At 38.1% G+C, this 25000-nt stretch overlaps 2 protein-coding genes and 1 long non-coding RNA gene across 13 annotated transcripts in view; 1 reads left to right on the forward strand and 2 right to left on the reverse strand.

Annotated features, from left to right (window-relative positions):
• The window catches only part of LOC136838978 (uncharacterized), an 11636-nt gene extending 7751 nt beyond the window's left edge, over positions 1–3885 (forward strand). Inside the window, exons 3-4 of the mRNA XM_067104666.1 lie at positions 2405–2625; positions 3382–3885. Coding sequence (XP_066960767.1) covers positions 2405–2625; positions 3382–3577 — 417 coding nt within the window. The 3' untranslated portion in view covers positions 3578–3885. The remainder of the gene's footprint in view (positions 1–2404; positions 2626–3381) is intronic.
• Positions 1–9499, reverse strand: part of LOC136838495 (uncharacterized) — a 33100-nt gene extending 23601 nt beyond the window's left edge. The window contains exon 1 of the long non-coding RNA XR_010853012.1: positions 9273–9499. This is a non-coding gene — a long non-coding RNA (uncharacterized lncRNA). The remainder of the gene's footprint in view (positions 1–9272) is intronic.
• Positions 9500–14413: 4914 nt separating this feature from the next.
• The window catches only part of LOC136838496 (uncharacterized), an 86280-nt gene continuing 75693 nt past the window's right edge, over positions 14414–25000 (reverse strand). For all 11 annotated transcript variants that reach the window (XM_067103496.1, XM_067103499.1, XM_067103500.1 and 8 more), the window contains 4 exons: positions 20555–20659; positions 19204–19401; positions 17684–17833; positions 14414–16076 (listed from right to left, as the gene is read on the reverse strand). In XM_067103496.1, the coding sequence (XP_066959597.1) occupies positions 15819–16076; positions 17684–17833; positions 19204–19401; positions 20555–20656 (708 nt within the window). In that variant the 5' untranslated portion in view covers positions 20657–20659 and the 3' untranslated portion in view covers positions 14414–15818. The remainder of the gene's footprint in view (positions 16077–17683; positions 17834–19203; positions 19402–20554; positions 20660–25000) is intronic.

Consider the following 25000-nt stretch of genomic DNA (forward strand, 5'->3'; position numbering starts at 1 on the left):
ATATATATATATATATATATTATATATTATATATATATACATATACATACACATATACACAACTACTTCAACAACTGAAATAACCGACGCAAACAGTATACCCAGAGGAAGCACTGATTAAGATGTATTCTGAAACGAAGGGGGGTCAGGTAGCATTAAAGACACCTTCCCCTACCCTTGCCAAGAACAGCTCTTCATCACACAGCCCAACCGGAAAACTGAAGGTTATTGAGAGGCTGTGGCATATTAATCACATACTATCTGATGCCTGATTAGCCATTTGTCACCTCTGATCCGAATGGAATGAGAGGCGTGAGGTAATTACCCGGATAATCAATTCTCTTTGACCTACATTTAAATGTCTGTGGATTTAGGAATTATCGTACGTTCGTCCGTGAGTTTGTGGCAGAATAATAATAATAATAATAATAATAATAATAATAATAATAATAATAATAATAATAATAATAATAATAATAAATAACAAAAAATAAATAATAATAATAATAATAAATAATAAATATTAATAATAATAATAATAATAATAATTATTATTATTATTATTTATATTATTATTATTATTATTATTATTTATATTACTATTATTATTATTATTATTTATATTATTATTATTATTATTATTATTATTATTATTATTATTATTATTATTATTATTCACAAGGCTACTGACGTAAAGTAAAATAAGCTTCTACACAACAAAAACAAGATTTGAAAAATTTTGAAAACAGTTAAGAAAACACAAATCCATAACAAATAAACAAAATAAAGACCAGCAAACAAAACAAACATTAATATCAGGCAGGAAAACTATATATATACACAACAATCTGAAAATTCCCATTTTGCCTGTATGTCATCAAGACGAAAACACTAAATTCACAAAAAATAGCAAATTAAAATACAAAATACAAACCTCCAACCAACCCACCCACCCCCCCGAAAAAAATCCCCAAACAGCCATTTCTTGGCCCCTGATTTTAGACAGCTCCTCCTCTAGTGCTCACCTGAAGTGCTGCTGTTTGTGTATTTGGGTCCAACGGTGAAAACTTGTCTCTGATTTAAGGACAAATTCTAAACTGTCACTTATTTCAGTGGTTTCTCGGGTTCCTACTTATTTTAACACCAAGCAGAATCATGAAAAAGAAAAATACTAAACTCAGGTTCTGCGTGGGTACTAAAAAATCAGGATAGATCCTTAATCGCCAGAATTCCAATATGCAGCTCAAGGTGAATGCACTTTTACAAAAACTGGTTTTGAGTGTCAGCATAAGAACTGTTAACCTACAGTTCTTAATGTTTATAATCCAAAGCAAAATCAGAGTTCAAAAAAGCAATAACAGAAAGTCGATGAGTAAAATTACAAAAAAAAAATATTACACATAAAAAGGTAATTACCTTAATATAAATGTTCCTAATCAAACACTCTATTCAAGCCGCGGTGTAGCATCAGCAAATTAAGAGCTTTTTAGTAAGAGTTTATGCTCTAGACGACACGAGAACAAACAAAAATAAACAACAACAATACTAACAAGAAAGGAACCCAAATTGTTCCGCCACAAAAGGTCAGTACATCTAAGAGACTCCCATTACAGAATCTGTCGGGAGATTACGATCAAGATGGATGGATTGGACGTCTTGGGGTAACCAACATGCCCGGGGCAATGGGCTAGATGGGCACAAGTAAACAAAGGACGTCAATAGAACAAAGACCACGAGTGATTTGCCAAAACTGTTATTTATTATCTGCTTTGTTTTTCCAGCACATGTCGGAACGTAGTCGTTTTACCAACTATCTTTTTTGTTTTATTACGCAGTGGCTTATATTTGTGTATGTTATGTTAAGTTTTGAAATGTTGCTTGATGTTATACGTTTAAATAGCTCCCTGATTTACACCACTAATTTTTGCTCAACAGAGATGAAGCCCAGTGAAAAGAAAAACAACTCTCGTGTACGGTCTTACGTTGCAATAAAGTAAACAATAATCATTATTGGTGCCTTCGTACTAGAATTACGATTTCTATAAACGATACGTTTTCTATATACGACCTCATGACAAAGACGGGCAAATTCATAGCATTAATAGAATAGAATAAAATATAGAATTTTAGGCCAAAGACCAAGCGCTGGAAATTATGAGGTCATTCAACGCAAAAAGATTTCAAAGGTGTAACAGGAGGAAAACCTGGCAATTGCACTATGAAACAATTGTTAGGAGAGGGTGGATGGAAAGATGGAAGAAACAATATCAACGGAAGGTACAGTAAAAGGAACGAACGGGGTAGCAGCTAGGGCCCGAAGGGACGCTGCAAAGAACCTAAGTAATGCCTACAGTGCACCGAATCGATAGCATTAAAATCAACGACCTTTCTCTTTCTATACCAGCTTCTGATAGGAATCCTCTTCCTCGTGGACAGCGAGCTGTACTTCTTCAAGAGGAAGAAAAGAGATCTGTCGGAAGAAAGAGAGGAAACAGAAGACAAGAACCTTCAGCAACAACAATGGCTGACCAGTCTGTTAGGGTGTGGCTTACAGCTGATATGCGACTTCCAGGGACACGGTAACGGGGTCATTAGCGAGGAGGAGTTGATTCAGTCCATCTTCGGGTGAGTATTTTTCTTAATTGTGTTGGTATGGTCCATTACGTTCATAAATCCGTAACTAAATTCATATATTCACTTTTTGAGGATACCAACTACAATGTATGGCAATGATAATGATATTATTAAGAAATCACTGACAAAAATGCTTTCTAAATAACTGGAATGCAGCACTTTATCAACAATAACGGCTCTTCTCTATAATAATGATGTTTACCTTATATATTCTTCTCATTACTAGGATTGTCATTATTTCTAACCTAATGTCTGATGATAATACTGTCAATAACTCATTCTCAATGAAACTAATTATATTAACAATAATGCATTATTTTATCAACAATAACGGTTCTTATATGCGATAATGATAATGTTTCCATTCTTATCATTATTATCAATCCGGAATTTGACCATTATCAATAAATCATTAACAATAAAACTGTTTTTATAATAACAACAAAGCAGCATTTTTTTAACAATAACGGTTCTTCTCTTTAATAATAATAATGTTTACATTATATATTATTATTATCACTATTGTTAAATAGGTGTCTGTTAATGATACAATCAATAAATCATCAACAATAAAACTGTTTTTATGATAATAACAATAACGCAGTATTTTATCAACATTAACGGTTCTGCATAACAATGATAATGTTTACACTATATTCTTTTTATTATTATTAACCCAGTGCCCGCTTCCCTGGCAAGGTCCCAAAGGATAATAAAGCAATGAGAAAAAATCCTCTACATCCACAGGAGAAAGCCGGAGACCCCATTGCGGCCGGGGAGCCCAGACCTCCCCAATCCAGGGTACGATGATGACCCCGTCTGGCTGCGAGGAAGCCTGATCGAGACCTGCCGTCGGCTGTTCCCGAGATGCCCTTCCTCCTTCAGGAGGGTGCTGGAGATCTTTGCTCCCGTACCCAAGCGGAGCAGTCACTATGAGCTTTGAGAGAGAGAGAGAGAGAGAGAGAGAGAGAGAGAGAGAGAGAGAGAGAGAGAGAGAATGAGCTCTACAGTTCCTTTATAATTTTGTTATACCTATTTATACTTGGCGTGAGAGGAAAAAGAAGGTTTTTGTTCAGTACCTGTACCCTATTTGTATATAATGATGTACCTGCACTAATTATAAAAAACTATTTATTTATTTATAATCTAATGACATATTACTAGGTTTGGTCCTGAGAAGAAACGTGAATTACTACTTGGCTGTAATCGAGCAAGTACCCAGCACTACAAAGTACGGTATCACGAAAGAGACCATGCACAATTTATTTTCAATTCAAATGTAAATCCTTCAAACTAATAAAGGGATAAATATATATATAAATTTTTTTACTACCGAGGTTCTGGAAACGACGGTTATTCGGAGCCTTTTGAAAAATATTGATAAATGTATTCAAATTCATTCTACTTTGAAAAATATTGATAAATGTATTCAAATTCATTCTACTAAGTGTGAGGGTTACACTTAACATCAGGATACCACTTACATACTGGGGGTTATCAACATATAGTTGATCACTCGACGAATCAAGGTAAACAAAGGGAAGGCATGCACGCCAATGTTATCCCAAGAGTACTCAGAGGTGCCCTTCAAAGCGGCTTGTGGGTCCAGAATGGAGAAGCAGAACACTAAGAGCTTTCTGTTCAGCTGTGTGGCGAGCAGATCAGTCACCAGTATTCCTCAAACCTCGAACAATAGGCATCAACTGTTCCTGAAATGTTTGCAGTGCCAGAGGTGGTGCTTGCATTTCCAGGTAATCTGATGTGTCCGAGAACAGAAGTATTTCCAGAGGTGGTGAGCTCACTGGAACTCTCATGTGAAGGCCTCTGTCATCCAACCACAACACAAGAACGTCTTTCACCATCAGTCTGAGATATACAGGGAGTGTTGGAGGATTGGAAGCAAGTGACAAGTGCACTTCAGGACAACTCAGAAGTGACGGCAGGTGGAGTCATCCATTAGAAACAAGTTTCCCCAAGTGCAGCAGGTGAATAATAATGACCTGTCAAAGTCGATCTTGTTGTTGCTGAGGCAGGAATAGCACCAACACCTCCCTAAACTTGCTGATCCAAACATAGTTCTACTATATTAATCAGGAATAGAATGCAGCTTGAGCTAAAATCAGCTCGTGCAGCATACTATACCTGATTAATACAGTATCATTGCGATCCCAGAGCAAGAAATTGTGAGAGTAGTTAATGCCTCTGTGAATGTGCCCAAGCAAACACCTGATTGTACATCTGCATGGATCCTCCTGTGGGGCACGAAGTTCATGGTTTAAAATCACAGACAAAGTTCTAATGGATGGGTATCATGAAATATAAATCCTTCAGGTTTATGGACAGACTGAAGTTATATTTTCTGATGAAGTCCAACATGGATCATGCAGCTATTATCCTAAACCAAGTCTGAAGGACAAAGTCATTCAGAGAAGAGAGGTCAGTAACCTATCTCCAGCCTAAGTAATTGTAATAGCTTGAAGAGTAGTGTTGAGCAGTTATGATTTCAAAAGCATCCTTCTCCAGCACTGTCCTCATCTCTGCAGACAAGGTGATGGATTTGGATGACCAAGGAGAATAAGTTTGGCACTCGCAGAAATGGGTTGGGGGCATCAGTCCTTGAAAGGTAGCCTGTAACTTTGGCATAGGAGAAAGATATCCCTTGAAAATGAAGCTGTTCCATGGGAATGCATCTCATCAGCTCACTGACTGAAGAGTCTACTTGCAAGAGGCAGGCCTCAATGTCACTGAGAGCATAAAGCTTCCATTGACACATCCAAAGCAGGGCAAGCATTTTGGAGGCCAGACTGGAGGCTGGAGAATTCTGACTTAAGAGATCACAGAATTTACCTACACTAGAATGCCCTGCAGAAGTGGTGACCTGGGTAAACAGAACAATGGTGTCACCTCTTAAGTGATCCTAAAGGTCCACTCTATCAATAACACTTGAAGCCAAGGGATAGCCCTGGTCTCTTCCCTAAGGCAGCTGATTACAAATGACCCCAATTACCTCTTGGAAGTGCCTCTCTAATGCATGGGACCGACAGAATTCCTGCCAGACTGAGAAGGAACCTCCACTTGGGTAAAAGGAAGCAACGCATCAGCCTGACCCTATACCTGCTTAGAGGGTCCTGAAAGTAACTGTCCTGTAAGGACTATACCAAACTGAACCACGATCAGAAGGCATCAAAAATGACCATGAATGATCCTCGCCCCTGCCCTTGGTCCTTGACCCATCCATAGAGCCAGACCAGTTGGAACTCAAGCATGACCCAAGAGAACAGACTCATACATAATTGTGCCCATGGTGGATAATGCCCAATAACAGAGAGTAAGGGATGAGAAAGTTAGAAGGATGAGGGCAACAATTAAAAAATAAAAATGGCATACCCTTAAATTCCTTTGACCTCTTTTTCCCACAGGCATCACCAACCTTTACCTTGCCCTCAAAGTACATGGTCAAGGCATGCACCCCAAAAGGGGCAAGAGTTACAGTAGAAGCTGCCAAAGCAATAAGCAGAAGCAGCAGTAAAGCCATTAACAGTATGAGTAAGAGCAGCAGCAGCAGTCCTTGCAGAAAAGGATGCCACCTAAGAAGGGCTTCTGACAGAGACAGATACAAGGGAGGAATTCTTGGCATGAGCCAAGCGATCCAGAAAGGGATGGATAACTAGGCTTAAAGAGTAGATGGTTCACCAGCCGTCCTTTCTGATCCCCCTAGAATGAGGCACAAGGAAATATCCATGAACAGCCTCCAAGGCAGAAGCAAGTCATCACAGACGGAGATCCTCAAAGGGGTGATAAGTGAACAGAGGAATGTCACCTTTTGAATATTCAAAGCCCTTTTGTATCTCTTTCTCTTTCACCCAAACTTCTTCCATTGAGATGGCAACCAGTTTGCACACTGAATGCAGGTAGAAGACAGAGTGCAACTCTGACCGCTACAAGAGAAACAAGTATGAGGGCCAACATTCAAAGGTGAAATAAAATTGACCAAACACCCTGCCATGCCCTCAAAATCTACACTTATTTTCAAGAAGGGGAGTCAGTTTTCATTATCCTAACTACATTCATACTCATTACCATAAAAACAACAGTCACCAACAAACGTAAGAAAATATATACTACAGTGCTCTCATACCACACTCACAGCAAAAAAGTAGTGGAGACGTCTCCCTACATAACAGCCAATGAACAAGAGAATGCTTACTGTCAAGTAAGTGGGTGGTAGCCCTACCAACTCAATCACCTCCATCTAATTAAATGTACTGTAGTACCTTGTCATCAAGCTTCAACAACCAAACCAACGTCTGCCCAAGCTTTGTATTCTTATAGGAACAATATCAAGGTCAAGTTTCCTGTTTTTCAGATTACTTTGTTGTGTTCTTGTTCCAGAGACTGCCTAGAATATTATTCATACCAAAAACACAAAAGCTATAAAATTTCAAAAGACCATGAAGTAATCTCTTCAGCAATAGAACATCTGCCATGCCAAGAGTCATGCACTAATAGATATCAGTGAATCAATGGGTTGTACAGTAATCATTCAATGAGTGTTCTAAAAAAATGAAAGTGACTGATTTCCCCATGACTACATACTGTATAACCAAACTTTTGGGGAAGATCACAAGTTGAGGCCATGAAAATTCTCCTCTTTTTAAATCATTTTCATGATGATACTCATATAAATCCCATGTCTAATTTTATCAGACAACCGACTCCACAATTTTTAACACAGAGCTGCCAAACTGTATTCCAACCCTAACCCATCCAAGGACAGTAGACCTTCCAGCTACTAAAAAACCATAGTCTTCTACCTTAGAAGCATAAATGAATAGAATACCTATATGCAAGGGTAAGGGGAGATCAAGGGGTAAAGTCCCAATCAGACAAATTTAATGAGGGAAGCATCCAAAAGGGGTAAAGCCTCGGTCAGGTAAGGCACGGTGCCATATGCTAGGTTAGGGAAATTTAGGTTAGGATGTACTGCACACCTGTAATTACTAGTACCATGGTCACATTTATCTTATCACTGCTACTGATGCTTGTCACTTTTTCCCCCCTCCAAAAATTTTGGTTTCCTACTCTGGCACCCCCATAACACCTGGATGAAAAGATGGGGAAAAAAAAAGTTGGTTACCCAAGCAATTATGGTTAGAAAAATACAAAACATAATAAAATATTAGGAAAAATACACTGTTCATGCATCTGCAAGCAACTGGTTATTATATGATTCTTGAATTCCTAACCAACATGAAACTCAATAACAGCAGGGGTCTGAATGACTGCAACTTCCACTAGCTCTCTTTACATAGTATGAAAGGCAAGTACAGTATATACATTTAAGTAGACTCTAACCATCTCCTGGATTTGCTACTGAAGTTTTGAGGGTGTGATAAATGGTAGGTGCATGTTACACATCCCTTGTACAACTTCTTTCCCCTATGAAATGATAGTTACACGTAAGTAATTTTTTTACCCAATAAATACTTCAAAAGCTTTCCAGGTGAAGTTCAAAGATATATTTGAGAGCATTCTTTTCCAAATTTTACACCTATATTTACAGACCAGGTGTCATGATTTTGGGCAAACAAAGAATTCTAACACAGTTCTAACAAAAACCAGATAGGGCACAGCATACTTAGCTAGGTTGGCCTTGGTTAGCATGCCACCCTGTATTTTACCATAAAGTATAATTTAAGGCCCTCAGAGTTAGGTTAAGCTGGGGAGGAAGATCATGGAGTGTGAAGACCCCAGCCAGGTAGGACCCAGCACATAGGTTAGATGAGGTTAGAATGGTTAGCTTGTACAGGTGGGGGTTGGATGGGAGCATGGCCATAATTCAGCTTGGAACAAGTACTGTGTATTGTGTTAGGTTAAGATGCATCAATATAACTGCCCTTGCCACATTTAAAAATTGTAAGGTGATTGTTACTGATTAAACATATGAACTACATAGTATTTTACTACTTAGATTAAGATTTATCGATTTATTTCCAATCCCGTGGGGCACTTTACTCATAGTTGCTTTTCCTCACCTAAAATCCCAGTCTCCCATTGGTGTCCCCAATAATTTCAGGTAGGCCAACATCCTGTGAAGGGCATAGGAACATACACAATGGAAAAACAGGTTTGCATGAACAATAATCACCTAAATATTCATAAAACACAAGATAACCAGTCATATCGGACTACATGGTTCATCTGTGGATGAGAAATAAAAATACTGTATCAATATTTATACAGCAGATTAGGCCTACCCCAATGATAAGACTAACAGAACAAAAACATGTAACCTAACATACGGGTATTTGTATATTTTAATGCTGCTTATTTTTAATCTAAAACATCATAATTAATAACCTGTTTTACATCGTACACGTTTTCTAAGATATGCACCGTTGTACCAAAAAAAAAAATAATAATAATATTGGCATAGCCTATGCATGTTCATACCATTGCCATTTGTCTATCGTCACATATGCCAGATTTTAAGGATAATTTGTATTTTTCATTGATATACAACCCAGCGCCTTTGTACTGGAGAAAACCTGGCAACAGTCGGAACTATGGTAGAGTTTGGTAACTGTAGCTGCCATTACAGACACTTTCTCTAGGCCTACTTAATCAAGCTCACTCACCTTTAGTGGGATGAATTTGAAGTTACTGTGGTGTAAGTTTGTCCTGGATCAAGAGGCTAGTTGGTTTACGGTAACAGTTTTTTCCGGACAAATAAAAAAAAATCGATGTATGAAACAGCTGACACGATCACAAATATCACGTACTGTAACCAAGATCCATGGACGACGGACCTTGAATGTAAGTTACTAAACAATTTCGAAACCTCAGTTGGGAAGAAGAGATAGACTACGATCCTTGAAACGGCACTTCCAAAGTTCTTCACATTTAATTTTAAATCTTATTTTTTTCTTTCCATTTAACAGCATTTATTAAATAACAAATTTGCGAATGAGAGAAGTATTGTATTTCAAATTCAAATATCAATATGCGTTGGCATAGCTTTCGTTTTGGAAGTCATGTCTTCCTACAGGTCCGAGACATGCAAACTGTTAATAAAAAAAAACGGTTGTTTTTCGTATTATGCTGCAATTTTCTGTTGATTTCCCCCCCAAAAAGTAAAAATTTAAAAATCCAGAATTCCTTTGATTTCATTATCCATTCCAAGCACGTGTCACTGGAAATAGTATTTAGTAGTCTACCCTTCATATTGAGTTTCGATAATTCGACTAATAGAAAATGGGCACTCTTGTACGGTGAACCACACAAAATACGTAATCATATTGTTGTGTCTCATAAACATTAATGAAAATAAATAAAACATGTGTTTTTACATATTGTATTCCTTAATACGAAAATCTCAGCCTTTATGAGATTCAGATCATTCCCCAGGTTAAAATCACTGTGGAATAATGTGGACCTAAGTTACAAACATTCAAATGATTTGAAGCTAGGTTCAACATATTCAAATTTCAACAGCATTCACCTTTATTAGTTCAATTCGGATCCCAGTTCACCAGCACTCGCCCTGTTATATATTTATTCTACAAAATGGCAGTACTCTTCGATATCACACACTGTATTGAATCAAATGGTCAATAACTTTAAATCCTTAATATTTCGATTTACCTTGCTGATGTTGCTTATCCATAAATTGATTTTTTTGTTGACATGAAGAGGTTCCTCCACGGCTATTACGGTAAATGTTCAGGGGCACAGAATTATCCAACAAATGGCTAAAAAAATTATTTAAAAGATTGAAATTAGACCATTCTAATGCATTGGAAGTATGTTAACTGCAAGATGATGAGGGGGATCTATGAAAGACATTGAGATTAAAATTGTGCTGATGGCATGGACTTCATCAGTTTTCCTCTCATTTCCTGTTTGAAATACATACTCAACGGGTATATGTAAAACTCTGGATCTTTCTTTCATTTACGTTCAAACTGGAATTTAATAAAGTATGAGAATAATTGTTGTAAAGTCAACATACAGAACAGTATGCGGGTTATCAAGGAAAATGGGGCATACTTCTGTCAGAAGGCACTTTAGTATGTTCTTAGCGAAGAACTTACTGGACATTTTTATAACCAAACTATATCAAGAAATGACCTTCTAGTGAGTTTTTTCATAATCAAAAGAGGTCTCTATTAGTATCTAATTGGAAATGACAGCAAATCATTGCCATGAAAAGAAAAATAACAGCTTGAATTAAATCCATTTCCACAAAACTTGGTTTACCACGGCCAGAAGGAAGGTTCCAACAAACCGGCATCTGGTGGTGACCCAGTTGTTGAGGATGGAAAAAATTGTTCCTTGCCTGGTCTAAGTCGACAATAGGGACTGAGACCTTTTAAGTTACAAGTAGGCAGTGGTCGTAGTGGTTACAAATGAGCAACAAAAGTCGCACTCTGAAAATATTCAGGTCAGCAGAGCGTTCGGACTATAGTGTTGCATGGGTAACAGATTTAAAAATGTTTCAGAAACCTCCGTGCTCAATACACCAATTTTGATCCACGCTGAAGACCAAGCAGGTAAGATGGCTGTTATAAGTGCTGCAACGTGATTCCACCACTGACTTGTCACATATTATAGATGCTTAGTACATTCTATAGGCCTACACTATATATCAAGAACACTGGAATCAGGTTCTCAGTGTGTGTGTGTGTGTGTGTGTGTTCGTGTGTGTCTCGAAGAACCTATATGAAGAGGTTTGACTCCTTTCTCCAAATCAAAAATTCAGAGAATTCCCCTGGTTCAAAGCTGAAATAAAGACTTTTGCAAAACAATATATAGTAGTTAATAAACAAAAACTATCCGTTACGCAGCCTTGGGTAGATAAAAATACAAAAGAGCAGTAGTGTGTACAATTTATTGTGGCTGTATCATAGTGGTGCATGTTTAGTAACTTGAATCATCAGCTTGGCATTGAAATGATTGTGCGTAATTGTGTGTGTGAGAGAGAGAGAGAGAGAGAGAGAGAGAGAGAGAGAGAGAGAGAGAGAGAGAGAGAGAGAGAGAAACCTAAACTATGACATATGGTGATTCACATATTTAATATAATACAATATATCACCGTATGCCGAGTCGTCTTGAGAGAGAGAGAGAGAGAGAGAGAGAGAGAGAGAGAGAGAGAGAGAGAGAGAGAGAGAGAGAGAAACCTAAACTATGACATATGGTGATTCACATATTTAATATAATACAATATATCACCGTATGCCGAGTCGTCTTGAGAGAGAGAGAGAGAGAGAGAGAGAGAGAAACCTAAACTATGACATATGGTGATTAACATATTTAATATAGTACAATATATCACCGTATGCCGAGTCGTCTTGAGAGAGAGAGAGAGAGAGAGAGAGAGAGAGAGAGAGAGAAAGCTAAACTATGACAAATGGTGATTAACATATTTAATATAATACAATATATCACCGTATACCGAGTCCTCCTGAGAGAGAGAGAAACCTAAACTATGACAAATGGTGATTAACATATTTAATATAATACAGTATATCACCGTATACCGAGTCGTCTTGAGAGAGAGAGAGAGAGAGAGAGAGAGAGAGAGAGAGAGAGAGAGAGAGAGAGAGAGAGAGAGAGAGAGAGAGAGAGAGAGAGCAGTGTCCTAATCCACAGCATGATGACTAACATGTTTGTATTAATAAAGATTAAATTTACAAGAATTAATACAACGTGTTTGAAATAATAAAGATTAAATTTACAAGAATTAATACGTGTTTACAATAAGAAAGATTAAATGAACGTCGCTTAATCTTAAAATATTCAATATTGTCACAGAATGTAGTTTGTATACAACAACAACAACAATAATAATAATAATAATAATAATAATAATAATAATAATAATAATAATAATAATAATAATAATACCTTAAAATTAGCAAAACGAAGTACAAACTAAATAAAGTACCTGGGATACGTCTAGCAAGCATTAACAATCCCGCTGTTAAACACTCGCAGGGGATAATTTCCTCCTCATGTACTTATTAATTCTAGTATGTTCTCATCTTTACCCATCAATAGGGCTGCTACTGTGCTTTCTTTTAAAATTAGGGACTGCAAAATAGAACCTCTATCTGATGGCGTCTATACAGTGTCAGCCTTAGCTCATAACACTGATCAGAGAAAAAATATTAAGACGAAACGAACACGTGCAATATCTACACAGAAACTCATTTGTACACTTTTTCCGGGACAGGTTAACACCGCGCTGTTGCTGCGGCGTTCCTTGGCGTTACTCTGAGAAACCACTCAAACCAGTCAGATTTTTACGTTCTTGTGACGCAATTCTGTGTGTTCCTTAAGTAGATATTGAAGTAACAAAGCAAGAATTAAGTGTTTGTATTCCATAAACAGCCAATTTTAGTTTTCTGTAAAAGAAAATCATTGTGCCGGATTTGTCTGTCCGTCCACACTATTCTCCTCCCTCAGATCTTAAAAACTACTGAGGCTAGAGGGCTGCAAATTGGTATGTTGATCATCCACCCTCAATTCATCAAACATACCAAATTGCAGCCCTCTAGCCTCAGTAGTTTTCATTTTATTTAAGGTTAACGTTAGCCATAATTGTGCTTCTGGTAACGATATAGGATAACCACCATCGGGCCGTGGTTCAAGTTTCATGGGCCACGGCTCATAAAGCATTATACCGAGACCACCGAAAGATAATCTGTTTTCGGTGGCCTTGATTATACACTGTACAGAAAACTCGATTGCTCCTAAGAAACTTCGGCGCATATTTTACTTGGTATTGTACTGGGCTACGAATTTCTGGTATAGGAACATGACAATGTTTTGCTTACAGCCAGTGTATGTAGACGCAATACTGCCACAGTCGGGTACCTACGACCCAAACTGTTTTGGCATTTAAATTGGCCCTGTATAAACTTGAGCTCGTGACACTACCCTCCTTTCTGTGAGCTGTGACTATTTTTCTTACGAGCACAATTGTGCGTTTTTAAACGCCAAAACAGGTCAGTTCAGCCGACTCATTATGCGAAAGTGACGCCACTTTTTCTGTACTAGTTATAAATCAGCCCGATGTTGTCACGTTTCTCCACGTTTGTTGAAAGTTAACATATACTATACTTTGTTAGTATATTTTTTCAATCAACGCGCACGCATTATTGTTTCCCCGAAATGTAAAAAAATCAGAACTGACTTATCGACTAAACTCAACATTTTAATGAACCGGATTGGAAAAGTGCGCGTTCCGACCAACAAACGTACAAGGAGCAGTTGCCCACATACGTATATTGATACCGAGGTGTTCATTCCTTCAGGCAACATCCACGTTCCCCTTCCTTGCAGTCTGCTAACATTACATTCGGTTCAGAACTTTTGTTATTTCAAAAGTATCTGCCCTCTGGAATCTACGAATGTTCCATGTCGGGAAGTGCCTGGCCAAGCCTATACTCTCTAGACCTTGCGCCTAGCATTCTACCAAGTCTCATAAGACATTCTTCAAAGGCCAAAGAGCGCCTAGCACTCTACCAAGTCTCATAAGACATTCTTCAATGGCCAAAGAGATTTCATCCCACTCAGGTCTTCAAAGTACCAACGTCTCATTGACCAAGGATGTGTACTGTACATGGGACGTTAACAAGCCAGGCCGCCCCAGTTCAACTGTTTCCTTCTTGCTGGTTGAGGAAGACTGAATCTGTTGACGAATGCTATTGATAGCTGTGGTTTCATGCCAGTTACATCCATGATTCACAATCATACAGCGTATGACAACATATTATGACTACTGGATTATTTATTCCACTATCGTTCTATAGATACAACGCAATGTTCTTACGCTAGATAAACGATTCATATACATTATAGCTATATTTATATATGTAACATCAAACATATTCAAATTAAAACTACTATTATACTTCTCAGCAACATCTGATAAATGTCCTATACTCTATCAACATCACATTTTTCGATATCTTTATTAACTAAATATATATGTGTAATATATTCTCAAACCAAAGAAACACAATAGAACTCCAAAAATACAGCAAAAATTGCAAGCTTAGGATTTGGAAAAAAAAATAGCATACGTATATTCATGAAGCTCTCAGCTTACCTTATATCCTTTGTAACCGACTTTATAACAACAATAAATACAATCTCCTTTCATTTGATAATGACAAAAATTGTGAAAAATATTCATGTGGTAGTGGTGGGGCAGACTGAACGTTATCACTCATTATTCAACTGAAAATTTTGAAATCCCCCATAAGGAGTCCTCTTGCTTTCAGAAAATTTAATGCATGTTGCTCTAAAGCATGAACCAGTACAGCAAAAGGACTAACTCTTCGTCTAGGTTCTCAAAACCAAGCCAAGCAAATATAAAAATCGGAAAACTTTGCTTCAAAGCAGTCCTGTGACACGGCAACACTTCGCAATCGTCTTAACTTCGAAGATTACTGGAACCCCCAAGAATTACTTCAACGGTTCAACCATCAGTCTTCCCCACTCAGTTACCACGTTGCTATTAGCGTCCCTCCATAAAGCTATTTAGTAGCCGGTTTCTCTGATCAATCAATCAACCACTCCGTTGAGCTTCTTGGCTTTTACAGGAGTTACTGAAAGAAGGCGAAGGGGAGATGGAAAATATGGAATTTTGCAGAGACTGCAAACGGAAACCCTAGACTAATAACAGCTTCTTTCCTCTGCGACTCTCAAATTCAAATAAAAATAAAGTTCCCAGTTTGCATTAGCACTCTTCATTTTCTTTCTGTGTCAGAGAATTTACAATATAACAGGGGACTAAAAGGGGTTTTCTTAAATGTGCTCTTAGCAACAATAAGACGAGTAACTAAGCCATTCCGTGCTGGTCAATCTTCCAAAAGAAAGTATATTCTGACAAATACGGTATTGTCATGAAAGATGATACTAAAATGCAAATATAAAAATACAGAGCTTTGATATGTATATCTTTTTTTTTTTTAGGGGCCAACAGAGTTCGGGAGGGATAAAACCCTGGTACGGATTCAAATTAATGCCATTCGTAGAAAAAAAAAAAGAGTGGGATGATGTGACGCCAATCGAACACGCAAAAGCTGGCAGGCCTGCGAATATTGTCTGGGGCGGTTTTTGGCGGAAAACCTTTGGAAACAAACACTCCACTTCGGGGATACTGCACACGTGCATTACAAAGCATCGTTCAGTCTGTCTAATTCTTTTTCCTTCAGATCTTTGTCGATGATCTTGGCCATGACTTTCGCCGATGGCGTTCCCAGCATTCTGTCCATGTCGAAGACGCGGTCGCCAGCGATTTCGAAGGTGGTGTAGTCCATGGTGTAGAGAGACTCATAACCCAGACGGTAGAGCAACCTCTGCGAGGGAACGGCCGTGGCTTGGGCTGTGGCTAACTGGCACCCGAGTTTCAGTCCGCGGTTTTCACTCTCCTGTTCAATAAAAGAAGAAAGTCAAGCGTGGTGACAGATGTATGACAAGACATCTGATCTGATCTGGCTAGCCTGGAAACATCTGTACAAATAAAAGTTAAGTATACCTTAGTTTTACCAGACCACTGAGCTGATTAACAGCTCTCCTAGGGCTGGCCGAAAGGATTAGACTTATTTAACGTGGCTAAGAACCAATTGGTTACTTAGCAACGGGACCTACAGCTTTCTGATAATAATCAGGTTCTTTGACAAGAATCCTTGATCTTTACTCTTCCATATCTCTTGGTTATTAAAAGGCCAGCTTATTTAACAAAGTTCTTCCAACCTTTTTGTTTATTTCAACAGCAAACAGATAGGAAACCGACTAGCTAATGACCCCGAGCATTTTCTTTAGGCTACCTTTCAAAGACCAACAGCCAGTGCATCCAGTGCATTGATTTTTCAATTACTGTACTTCATTACGGTGAATGAGGCTTACTAATACGTAGAGCTGAGACCAGAGTTATAAAGATACTTGCAATTCAAGCAGAAAACACAGAGCATGCCAAAAATAGAGAATGAACTAACAAAAAATTAATCAGGCAATATACTGCGCTTTGCTCTTTAGCCCATTCAACACAAATTGAGGATAAACCGACTGGTTTAAATACACTACAATAAACTTGAATTTAAGCAATGAACGTCACCTGCAAAAGGCAATCACAAGAATTTAAAGGGCAACACCCAAGCTAACACAGCACTTTTTGTACAATATATAAATGTCAATGTATACAACCAGACTTGAAATGTGCGCACACAGGATCAAAAACGCATACCCCTCAAAATCATTACGTCAGCCATGGATCTGCAAGAACTACAGTTAATGACAATTACTAAATGAAATGAAGATGACAAATGCTAGGGATTTTACTCTATCGAATAACTGTCAGCTTCAGGTCTTAATGCTATATATTCATCCATTCATTTTCAGTTCATTAAAAGACCGAGATAATGACTAGCCCAATTCTGGAACTAAATAATAAAAGGTTTATACAGGAAAGGCACTGAAGAATGACTTAGTTCACACAATCAGCAAGTAAAGTAGTCTCGTGTTAGAGAAAATCATTCATCTCAAATCAGGAATGAAACGTGTAATGACCTGGTTTTCTAGCTGCTTCGGTAAAAATAATATTATAAAACATAACACACCTCACACCAGGTATATTACTAAACGGGGGGGGGGGCGTCACTAGGTGTTCCAAACACATACCGGTGCAGGCACATATTACCTTGGCTTTGCAAATAACTCTTTCTGGTGTTCATGGCACATTTCCATGCAAGGAAAATAAGGAAATAAATCATGCTTACTGGCATACCTCGCACGTCTCGAACTGTCGACCTAACCGATCAACTCTCCTCGCTGCTGGGAGAAAGGGAGCTAGTGATTTGGTACGATACATGTACATGCGCTACCGGGGGTCTAAGCGATGTCAGGCAGGGCAGCCGATCGAGACTACGGTCTACCCCAAAGCCATTTCAAAGTCCTTCAAAAGAAGGCATCGTGTTTACCCCATACAAAAAATGGGAAAAAGCACGTTAAAAGAAGAAGAAGAAGAAGACTGGCATACCTGGACAAGGCGTCTTCCCACACCTCGGCCGCTGTATTCCTCTGGGACGGTAATCATCGCCAGCTCCAGAACCTTGTCCACCTTTTCATAGCGAGAGAAAAAGTCCACCGCAGCCTCTAAGACAGACAGCACAGTATGGAGAGTTCTTACCTGGAATGCAAGAATAAGTTCCCATAAATTTCAACATCTTTATTTGTAAGTAGGGTGGAGTCTGCACATTGCACAGAATGCAGTTCAAAACTGCGTTCTTTCAGATTCTGTAATGCTGTTTCTTTCGAAACAATAAATACGAATGGGCACATTTTAACACGGACGCTTTCCTTTCTAAAAACAAACAGCGTAAATCTACTTAGCACTGGGTTCATTTAGAAAAATACTGGAAATTACACGGAAAAGTATTATTTGACATGCTACCTAAAGTATTCGTGCAGTAGAGACGACGCATCTGTAATGATAATTTAATTTTTAAAAAATCCACCACTCAACGAGCGAGGTGGGACTTAATTATGTTCAAGAGCTGAGGAAGTTCAATTACACCACTTGGCGAGAAATTCATTGATTCTGCTAGAGGGCTGGAGAACCACGTCAAGGAGAGGGTATGGGTGGCAACGAGACCCAAGAAGTCAACTTAGTGAGTAAGTGAAGGAATAAGTGATTAATGAAAATTACAAATGTTGGGTTTGGTTCATATTCGTGACGGGGTACTCGAGCAGGGGATATTAGCCCCCCCGCCCCCTCTCAAATGTTCATCCTGCATGAAGGTCATAATGGCTTCGTCATTAACTAATAAATAGTGTGTGATCTCATATCTTTAATAAGGCACTAATGAAAATACCATTAGTCGTTAATTAAAAAACATATCACTAGTCATACATTTCCAAACTGTCACATCTCAATTAATCTTAAGAATATGTAACTAATGCAGATGTTTCAAAGGTCATGTCACTGCAAATATTCAAGGTATTACTTGACTGAAGTTTGACCGAAGTTATTATTATTATAATTGGAAGAAGACCCTATTTGCGACATACTTCGCTGAAAAGAATACTGTAACAATTAAGAAGCCGCTGAGCTTGTATTACGCCTTCTTAACTTGACTTACAAGTTTCTTATTCTCAAAAGCTTTACAATTTACCTGCTGAAACGACGACTCTTGCAAGCCAAGTTGAAAAGGCGCAATATAAGCTCAGAGGCTTACAATCTGTTATTCTTTTCAGCGAAGTATGTCTCATATAAGGTCCTCTTCCAATTATAATAATAGCAATGACCTCAGTCAAATAATACCTTGAATATTTGTGGTGATGACTACAGTTACACAATTCCAAGATTATGTGAGATGTGATAGTTCGGAAATGAATGACCCGTGATAAGTCATTTTCATAATTATTATTATCATTCATAGTCTTGCACGATATCAATCAGAGCAGGACAAACAGAACGACTTTCCTCCATTAAAATGGCGAAAGGAGACTGCAATACAAATCGCTATACATAAACGGAGATTTCCTCTTCGATCTCACCTTCGTTTTGGGACTCTTGAGAGCCTCCTCAAAGGTGTTGGACTGGTCTCTGGTGAGGACGGTGGCCAGGATCGTTCCGGCGAGTCGCTCAGTCGCCGGATCGCGAGCCACCACGGAGGCGCCGCTCCGCACCCACTCCCGCACCGAGCCGTGGATCCATTCCTTGTTGTCGTCGTACGTCATGTGCAGACCTGTGCTCTGACGCGAATAATTCGGAAATTATTTCATGTTTGTGGGTATCTGCATGCGTAAAGTTTATTATATATATATATATATATATATATATATATATATATATATATATATATATATATATATATATATATCTATATATATTATACATATATATTTATATTTATATATATATATATATATATATATATATATATATATATATATATATATATATATATATATAAAGGCAAATGCCAGTGAAACAACGTTGTTTCATTTTTCCTTAGTGGCGTTTGCCTTTATTTATACATTCATCACGTTCCATATCTTCGTGAATCAGTTATGCATATATATATATATATATATATGTATGTGCGTGTGCATATATGTAGATAGGTAGATAGATAGACAGATAGGTAGATATATGTGTGTATGTGTGTTTGTGTGTGTGTATAATTTTAAAATAATAAACCTCTACTTTACGAACCCTTCTATAGATTATTTACATCAAACCAATCATCTGGGTTAACCTTAGGCAAGCAATGATTCATTATATTATTGACAAAAGATTGCCCTACCAAACTGATAACACTTATGAGCAAGATCTTCTAAAGCAAGGAGGTTTCCATGGCGATAAATCATCAACTGTTCATCAACGTACGTCAAAAGTCAATCGCCTGGAGGCTTTCACACTATAAAATGTTTTGACAAAGTTTCACCAAAATCTGTCTGGCCATTCTCGAGATATTTCAACTGGGGGAGTGGGTGGAGTACTTCTCCCTTCCTTTCCCTTCTACCCTCGCAGTGTAACTGCCAAAATACTGTTAGTTACTCCCCTCACTATACACCCATTACTTTCCCCTCTTTCCACTTGTCTATGTTGTTCCTCTCTCCCAGCTCCTTCCTACTATCTCCTTTCTCTCTCTCTCTCTCTCTCTCTCTCTCTCTCTCTCTCTCTCTCTCTCTCTCTCTCTCTCTCATCCCTACCCTTTTTCTTACAGCCCTTCCTCCTTTCCTGTATCTTCCCCCCTACCAACACACCTACCCCAAACCCCCCCCTCCACCCTCTTTTTCTTACCAATACGCTCATAGCTACTACCTCCTCCTACCTAACCCCCTCCCATCCAAAGACAACAACACCCCCTCCCCCCTCCCCCAGCACCACTCGGAATCTTACCAGAGGCTCCCTTGGGTAAAAGTGCTGGGCCATAAAATCCACAACGTCCTCAGCATCCTCCACCCGTAGGTCCGAGTAGATAAGGCTGTTCGCATCACACATGACCTGCGGAAGAATGGTCCTTGTGAACATTTCGGGGTCTCGCTGTTGGCAGGGGGGAGGGGAAGGGAGGGAGCTTTGCTTGCTAACTCCCATCCCTCCCCCACCCCTCGTCATCTCAACATGGGAAGAAAGGGGTGAGGTTAAGTTGGGAGAAAAAAAAGGGTAGGATGGTAAATAGTGAGAGTTTGGAGATAAACGAGGATGAGAGATTTTAAGGAGGAGGAGGAGGAGGAGGATGTTGGGGACTTGAGGACAAACATCTTCAGCGGAAGAAGAGGTAAATGGTGCAGCAATTGGAGTATAACATATAATTGTATTGGATAAATTCTTTGCATAAATTTCTTGTATGTAGAGGATGAATTCCTCTGTGGATGTTATTACTGGTAGTGTAGGCTAAATTGTTTTCTTAATATATATTACCCGAAAAAATATAAACCTACGTTATGAAATCCACTAAACGAAATGTTAAAAATGAAATGAAAAAATGTGGATCAAAAATGAAATGAAAAAATCTGGATTCAAAATGAAATTAAAAAAAGGTGAAAATTTCATTAACATATGGAATCCAATGAGAAAGAATTGAATGCAATATCAAATTCCTTGGTGAAAACATGGCGTTAAAATATTTTCCCTTTAACAGGACTAAATTTTTTTTACCTGATGGTCTCCTAACTCCAAGATGACATGACATCACAACTTTACTCGTTATGCTTAAAAGAGAGTGGTAAATGAATTCATAAAATCAAATTTCACGGAAATTTAATTTCGTGGAAATTAAATATGGTGTACATACAACGTAGAGTTTTACGACTATCGCTCGATATTCTAGATCAGGGGTCGGCAACCTTTTGAACACTCTGTGCCAGTTAATAATTAATACATTTTTTTTAAGTACCTTGCGTGCCAGGTGCTATTTTTCAAGCACTATTATAGATAATATACATATATCCTGGGGATAGGAAAATTAAAATCATAATTGTACTGTAATAGCCATTGTAATTATATTGTATTTTCCTGAACATGCATACAATAAATGTAATTCAAATATAATTTTTATTTATTTATTTTCTGCATCTATTATTGTCTGTAACAAAAACTATTTTAGGTTTGAAGTTTATACACTTAGTATTAATGCGATCCTTGCCCTTGCTTCCCTTTGACCAAAGTTGAAATTTCAGGTGAATATTTCGACACCTTGAGTTTCACGCAACCCTCAGAGTGATCCGTTGTAAGCCTGCTGCGATGAGGGCTGAGGATGTGCTTCATTTGTGAAAATATCTGCTCACATTGATATGTGGATCCATACGCTGATAGCAGTGCAAAAGCTACTTTCTTCATGCAATTGAATTTATCAGGTAGTGATGCCCAAGACCTTAAGATGGATGTTGCATGATCATTCTTACTGCTTTCCAGTATTTCTCGAAGATCTTTGAATTTAGCTGACCACAATGTTGAGGCCTGAAAGTCGATTAACTGCATTTCTAATTCCTCAGTTTCCATCCACTCAAAGAGAGTCGTGTCCAAGTCATATTTAAAGGTGTCCGGTCTGATTAAAAATGAAAACAGTGGGCCCATGTGTTGAAAATCTTGAAACCTGATTGAGAATTCTGACTTTAATTCTTGCATGTACAGTTGTAGATCAGAAGTGTTGACTGGATGCATTGAAGATAAGTTTTTCAGATTTTTTAAATAACGGAAAGAGCCGGTTTCCACATCTGTTGAGTAGATTGCAAGCTTTGCAACAAATGCTTTCCAATTATCGTACAAACCAATACCGTTTTCCTGCACCTTGCAGGAGAAGATTGAACTCATTTAGATGTTTGGTGATGTCTGAGAGAAACATAAGTTTCACAATCCAATCTCCGTCTTCCAACTCAGGATAGTCTTGGCCTTTTCTGATAAGAAAACCTTGATTTCATCAAAGCATCCCACAAATCTCTCCAATACCTTCCCACAACTTAACCACCTAACACTGCAATGCAAAGGTATATCTTTGTACACACTGTCCACCTCTTCAAGAAAAGCTTGAAACTGCCTGTGCATAAGAGGAGTGTGCAACAACAAAATTCACTATTTTTGTGACAGTAGTCATCACCTTCTTGAGAACAAAGCTCGAGATCTTGGCACATAAATTTTCTTGATGAATTATGCAGTGCAATTTCAGAATGGGGTGCCCAATTTTCTCCTCAACCAACTTCGTAAAACCCTTGTTTTTCCCTACCATAGCAGGAGCACCATCCGTTGTAATTGCAAAAATCTTTCCTATGTCTACCCCTCTGTTCTCAAAATGGTCGGTGAATGCCTTCAGTATGTCTTCTCCCTTGGTGGTTCCATACATAGGTTTAAGACAGCACAGTTCCTCGTGTACCTCTGTGTCACTATACCTGGCAAAAACAGCCAAGCGGGGAATGTCATTTATATCCACGCTTTCGTCCAGGGCAACACTGAACACAGGTGTAATTGTTAAAGCAACCGTTTGCTGCTGGGTTACATTATCAGCCATTTCAGAAATACGTCTCTCCACGGTCCTAGCTGAGACAGGCATGTCTTTTATCCTTGAGATAATCACGTGTTTGTTTGTTATTCCATCGAATAATACTTCAGAGCACTCTAGGAAAGCTGCTTTTATAAAATCACCATCAGTAAAAGGCTTTCCATGCTTAGCAATACACAGAGCTAGTTTGTAACTGGCCTGTTTCATTACTTTTGCTAGCACTCAAGTTTTTAAACACATTACTCTGTTTTCCATAGCGGGATACTGCTTTTTCTTGATCGCCTCAGCTTTGTCAGCACTATCCTTGAAAGTCTTTTCGTGCTTTGTTTCGAAATGTCTTTTAACACTTGATGTGCGGCATACGACATTCTCGCAGCAGAGAGCACACACAGCACGGTCATTCTGCTGAATAAATCCAAAGTCATTTGTCCATGACGACTGAAATGATCGGACATCAAGCTTGACTTTTTTCGCAGTAGCCATGGCGACAATTAAACTGGGAAGGGTGTTAAGTAAGGTGGCTAAAGAGTAACTGAAACAACAGCAGAGTACGATGCAATCACGTACCCCTCATCGTGATGAGTATGAAACGTTTTTGTTACAATTCATGTATCATACTCGTCTAGCCTACATCTCGTCCAGCCTACATCTCGATGCAATCATGTACCGTACCCCTCATCATGAATATGAAACGTTTTTGTTTTAATTCATGTATCATAGGAAAAAATTACTTTTTAATCATATGATTTGAAAGGAAATAAACCATATAGATAAGAATAATAATGCACAATACATATTCTCTCTCTCTCTCTCTCTCTCTCTCTCTCTCTCTCTCTCTCTCTCTCTCTATATATATATATATATATATATATATATATATATATAATTTCTTTTTTTGTTTTGTTAGGATTTTTTCTTTGCATTTTCGAATCACATGCCGTGCCATATGCAAGCACACGGCGTGCCATCTTTGGCACGCGTGCCATAGGTTGCCGACCCCTGTTCTAGATATATAACAAGTGGCTCAAGTCCTTACCAAGCTCGCTCTCTCTCTCTCTCTCTCTCTCTCTCTCTCTCTCTCTCTCTCTCTCTCTCTCTCTCTCTCTCTCGCCTCGAAAATCCCCTTTCCTTGGATCTAATAGCTATACCAGTGCTAAGTGGGTGGTAGAGTTGTTTTTGTTCCGCGTCCTCCTTAAGTAGCTTCTTTATAATTGCATGCCATGACTTTAACAACGCAAAGAATATAAAGTCGCTTTATTATCATCTATTTTCACATATTATCAACGTAATCTGTGCCACTCTAAATTAATGAAATGTTCGGTTAACTTCAGAATTGCCCTATAAATATATCTGGCAATGCATATCGTCTTGAGAATGACTTCGATATCCAAATAAACGCCGGAGATTATTTGTTAAGCTATTGACGTACATTTCTTTCTCTCTCTCTCTCTCTCTCTCTCTCTCTCTCTATATATATATATATATATATATATATATATATATATATATATATATATATATATATATATATATATATATATATATATATATATATATATATATATTATATATATATATATATATATATATATATATATATAATATATGTGTGTGTGTGTGTGTGTATGTATATATATATATATATATATATATATATATATATATATATATATATATATGTATGTATGTTGTATGGAAAAACCCATACAACCTTGTTTTTCCCCTACCTTCGGAAAGTTGCGCACGATGGTAGCTGACCGAGGAAGAGCATCTCTCTCTCTCTCTCTCTCTCTCTCTCTCTCTCTCTCTCTCTCTCTCTCTCTCTCTCTCTCTCTCAAAATACCCTAAAC

Source organism: Macrobrachium rosenbergii, chromosome 5 (genome assembly GCF_040412425.1).
Source record: "Macrobrachium rosenbergii isolate ZJJX-2024 chromosome 5, ASM4041242v1, whole genome shotgun sequence".
NCBI lineage: Eukaryota > Metazoa > Arthropoda > Malacostraca > Decapoda > Palaemonidae > Macrobrachium > Macrobrachium rosenbergii.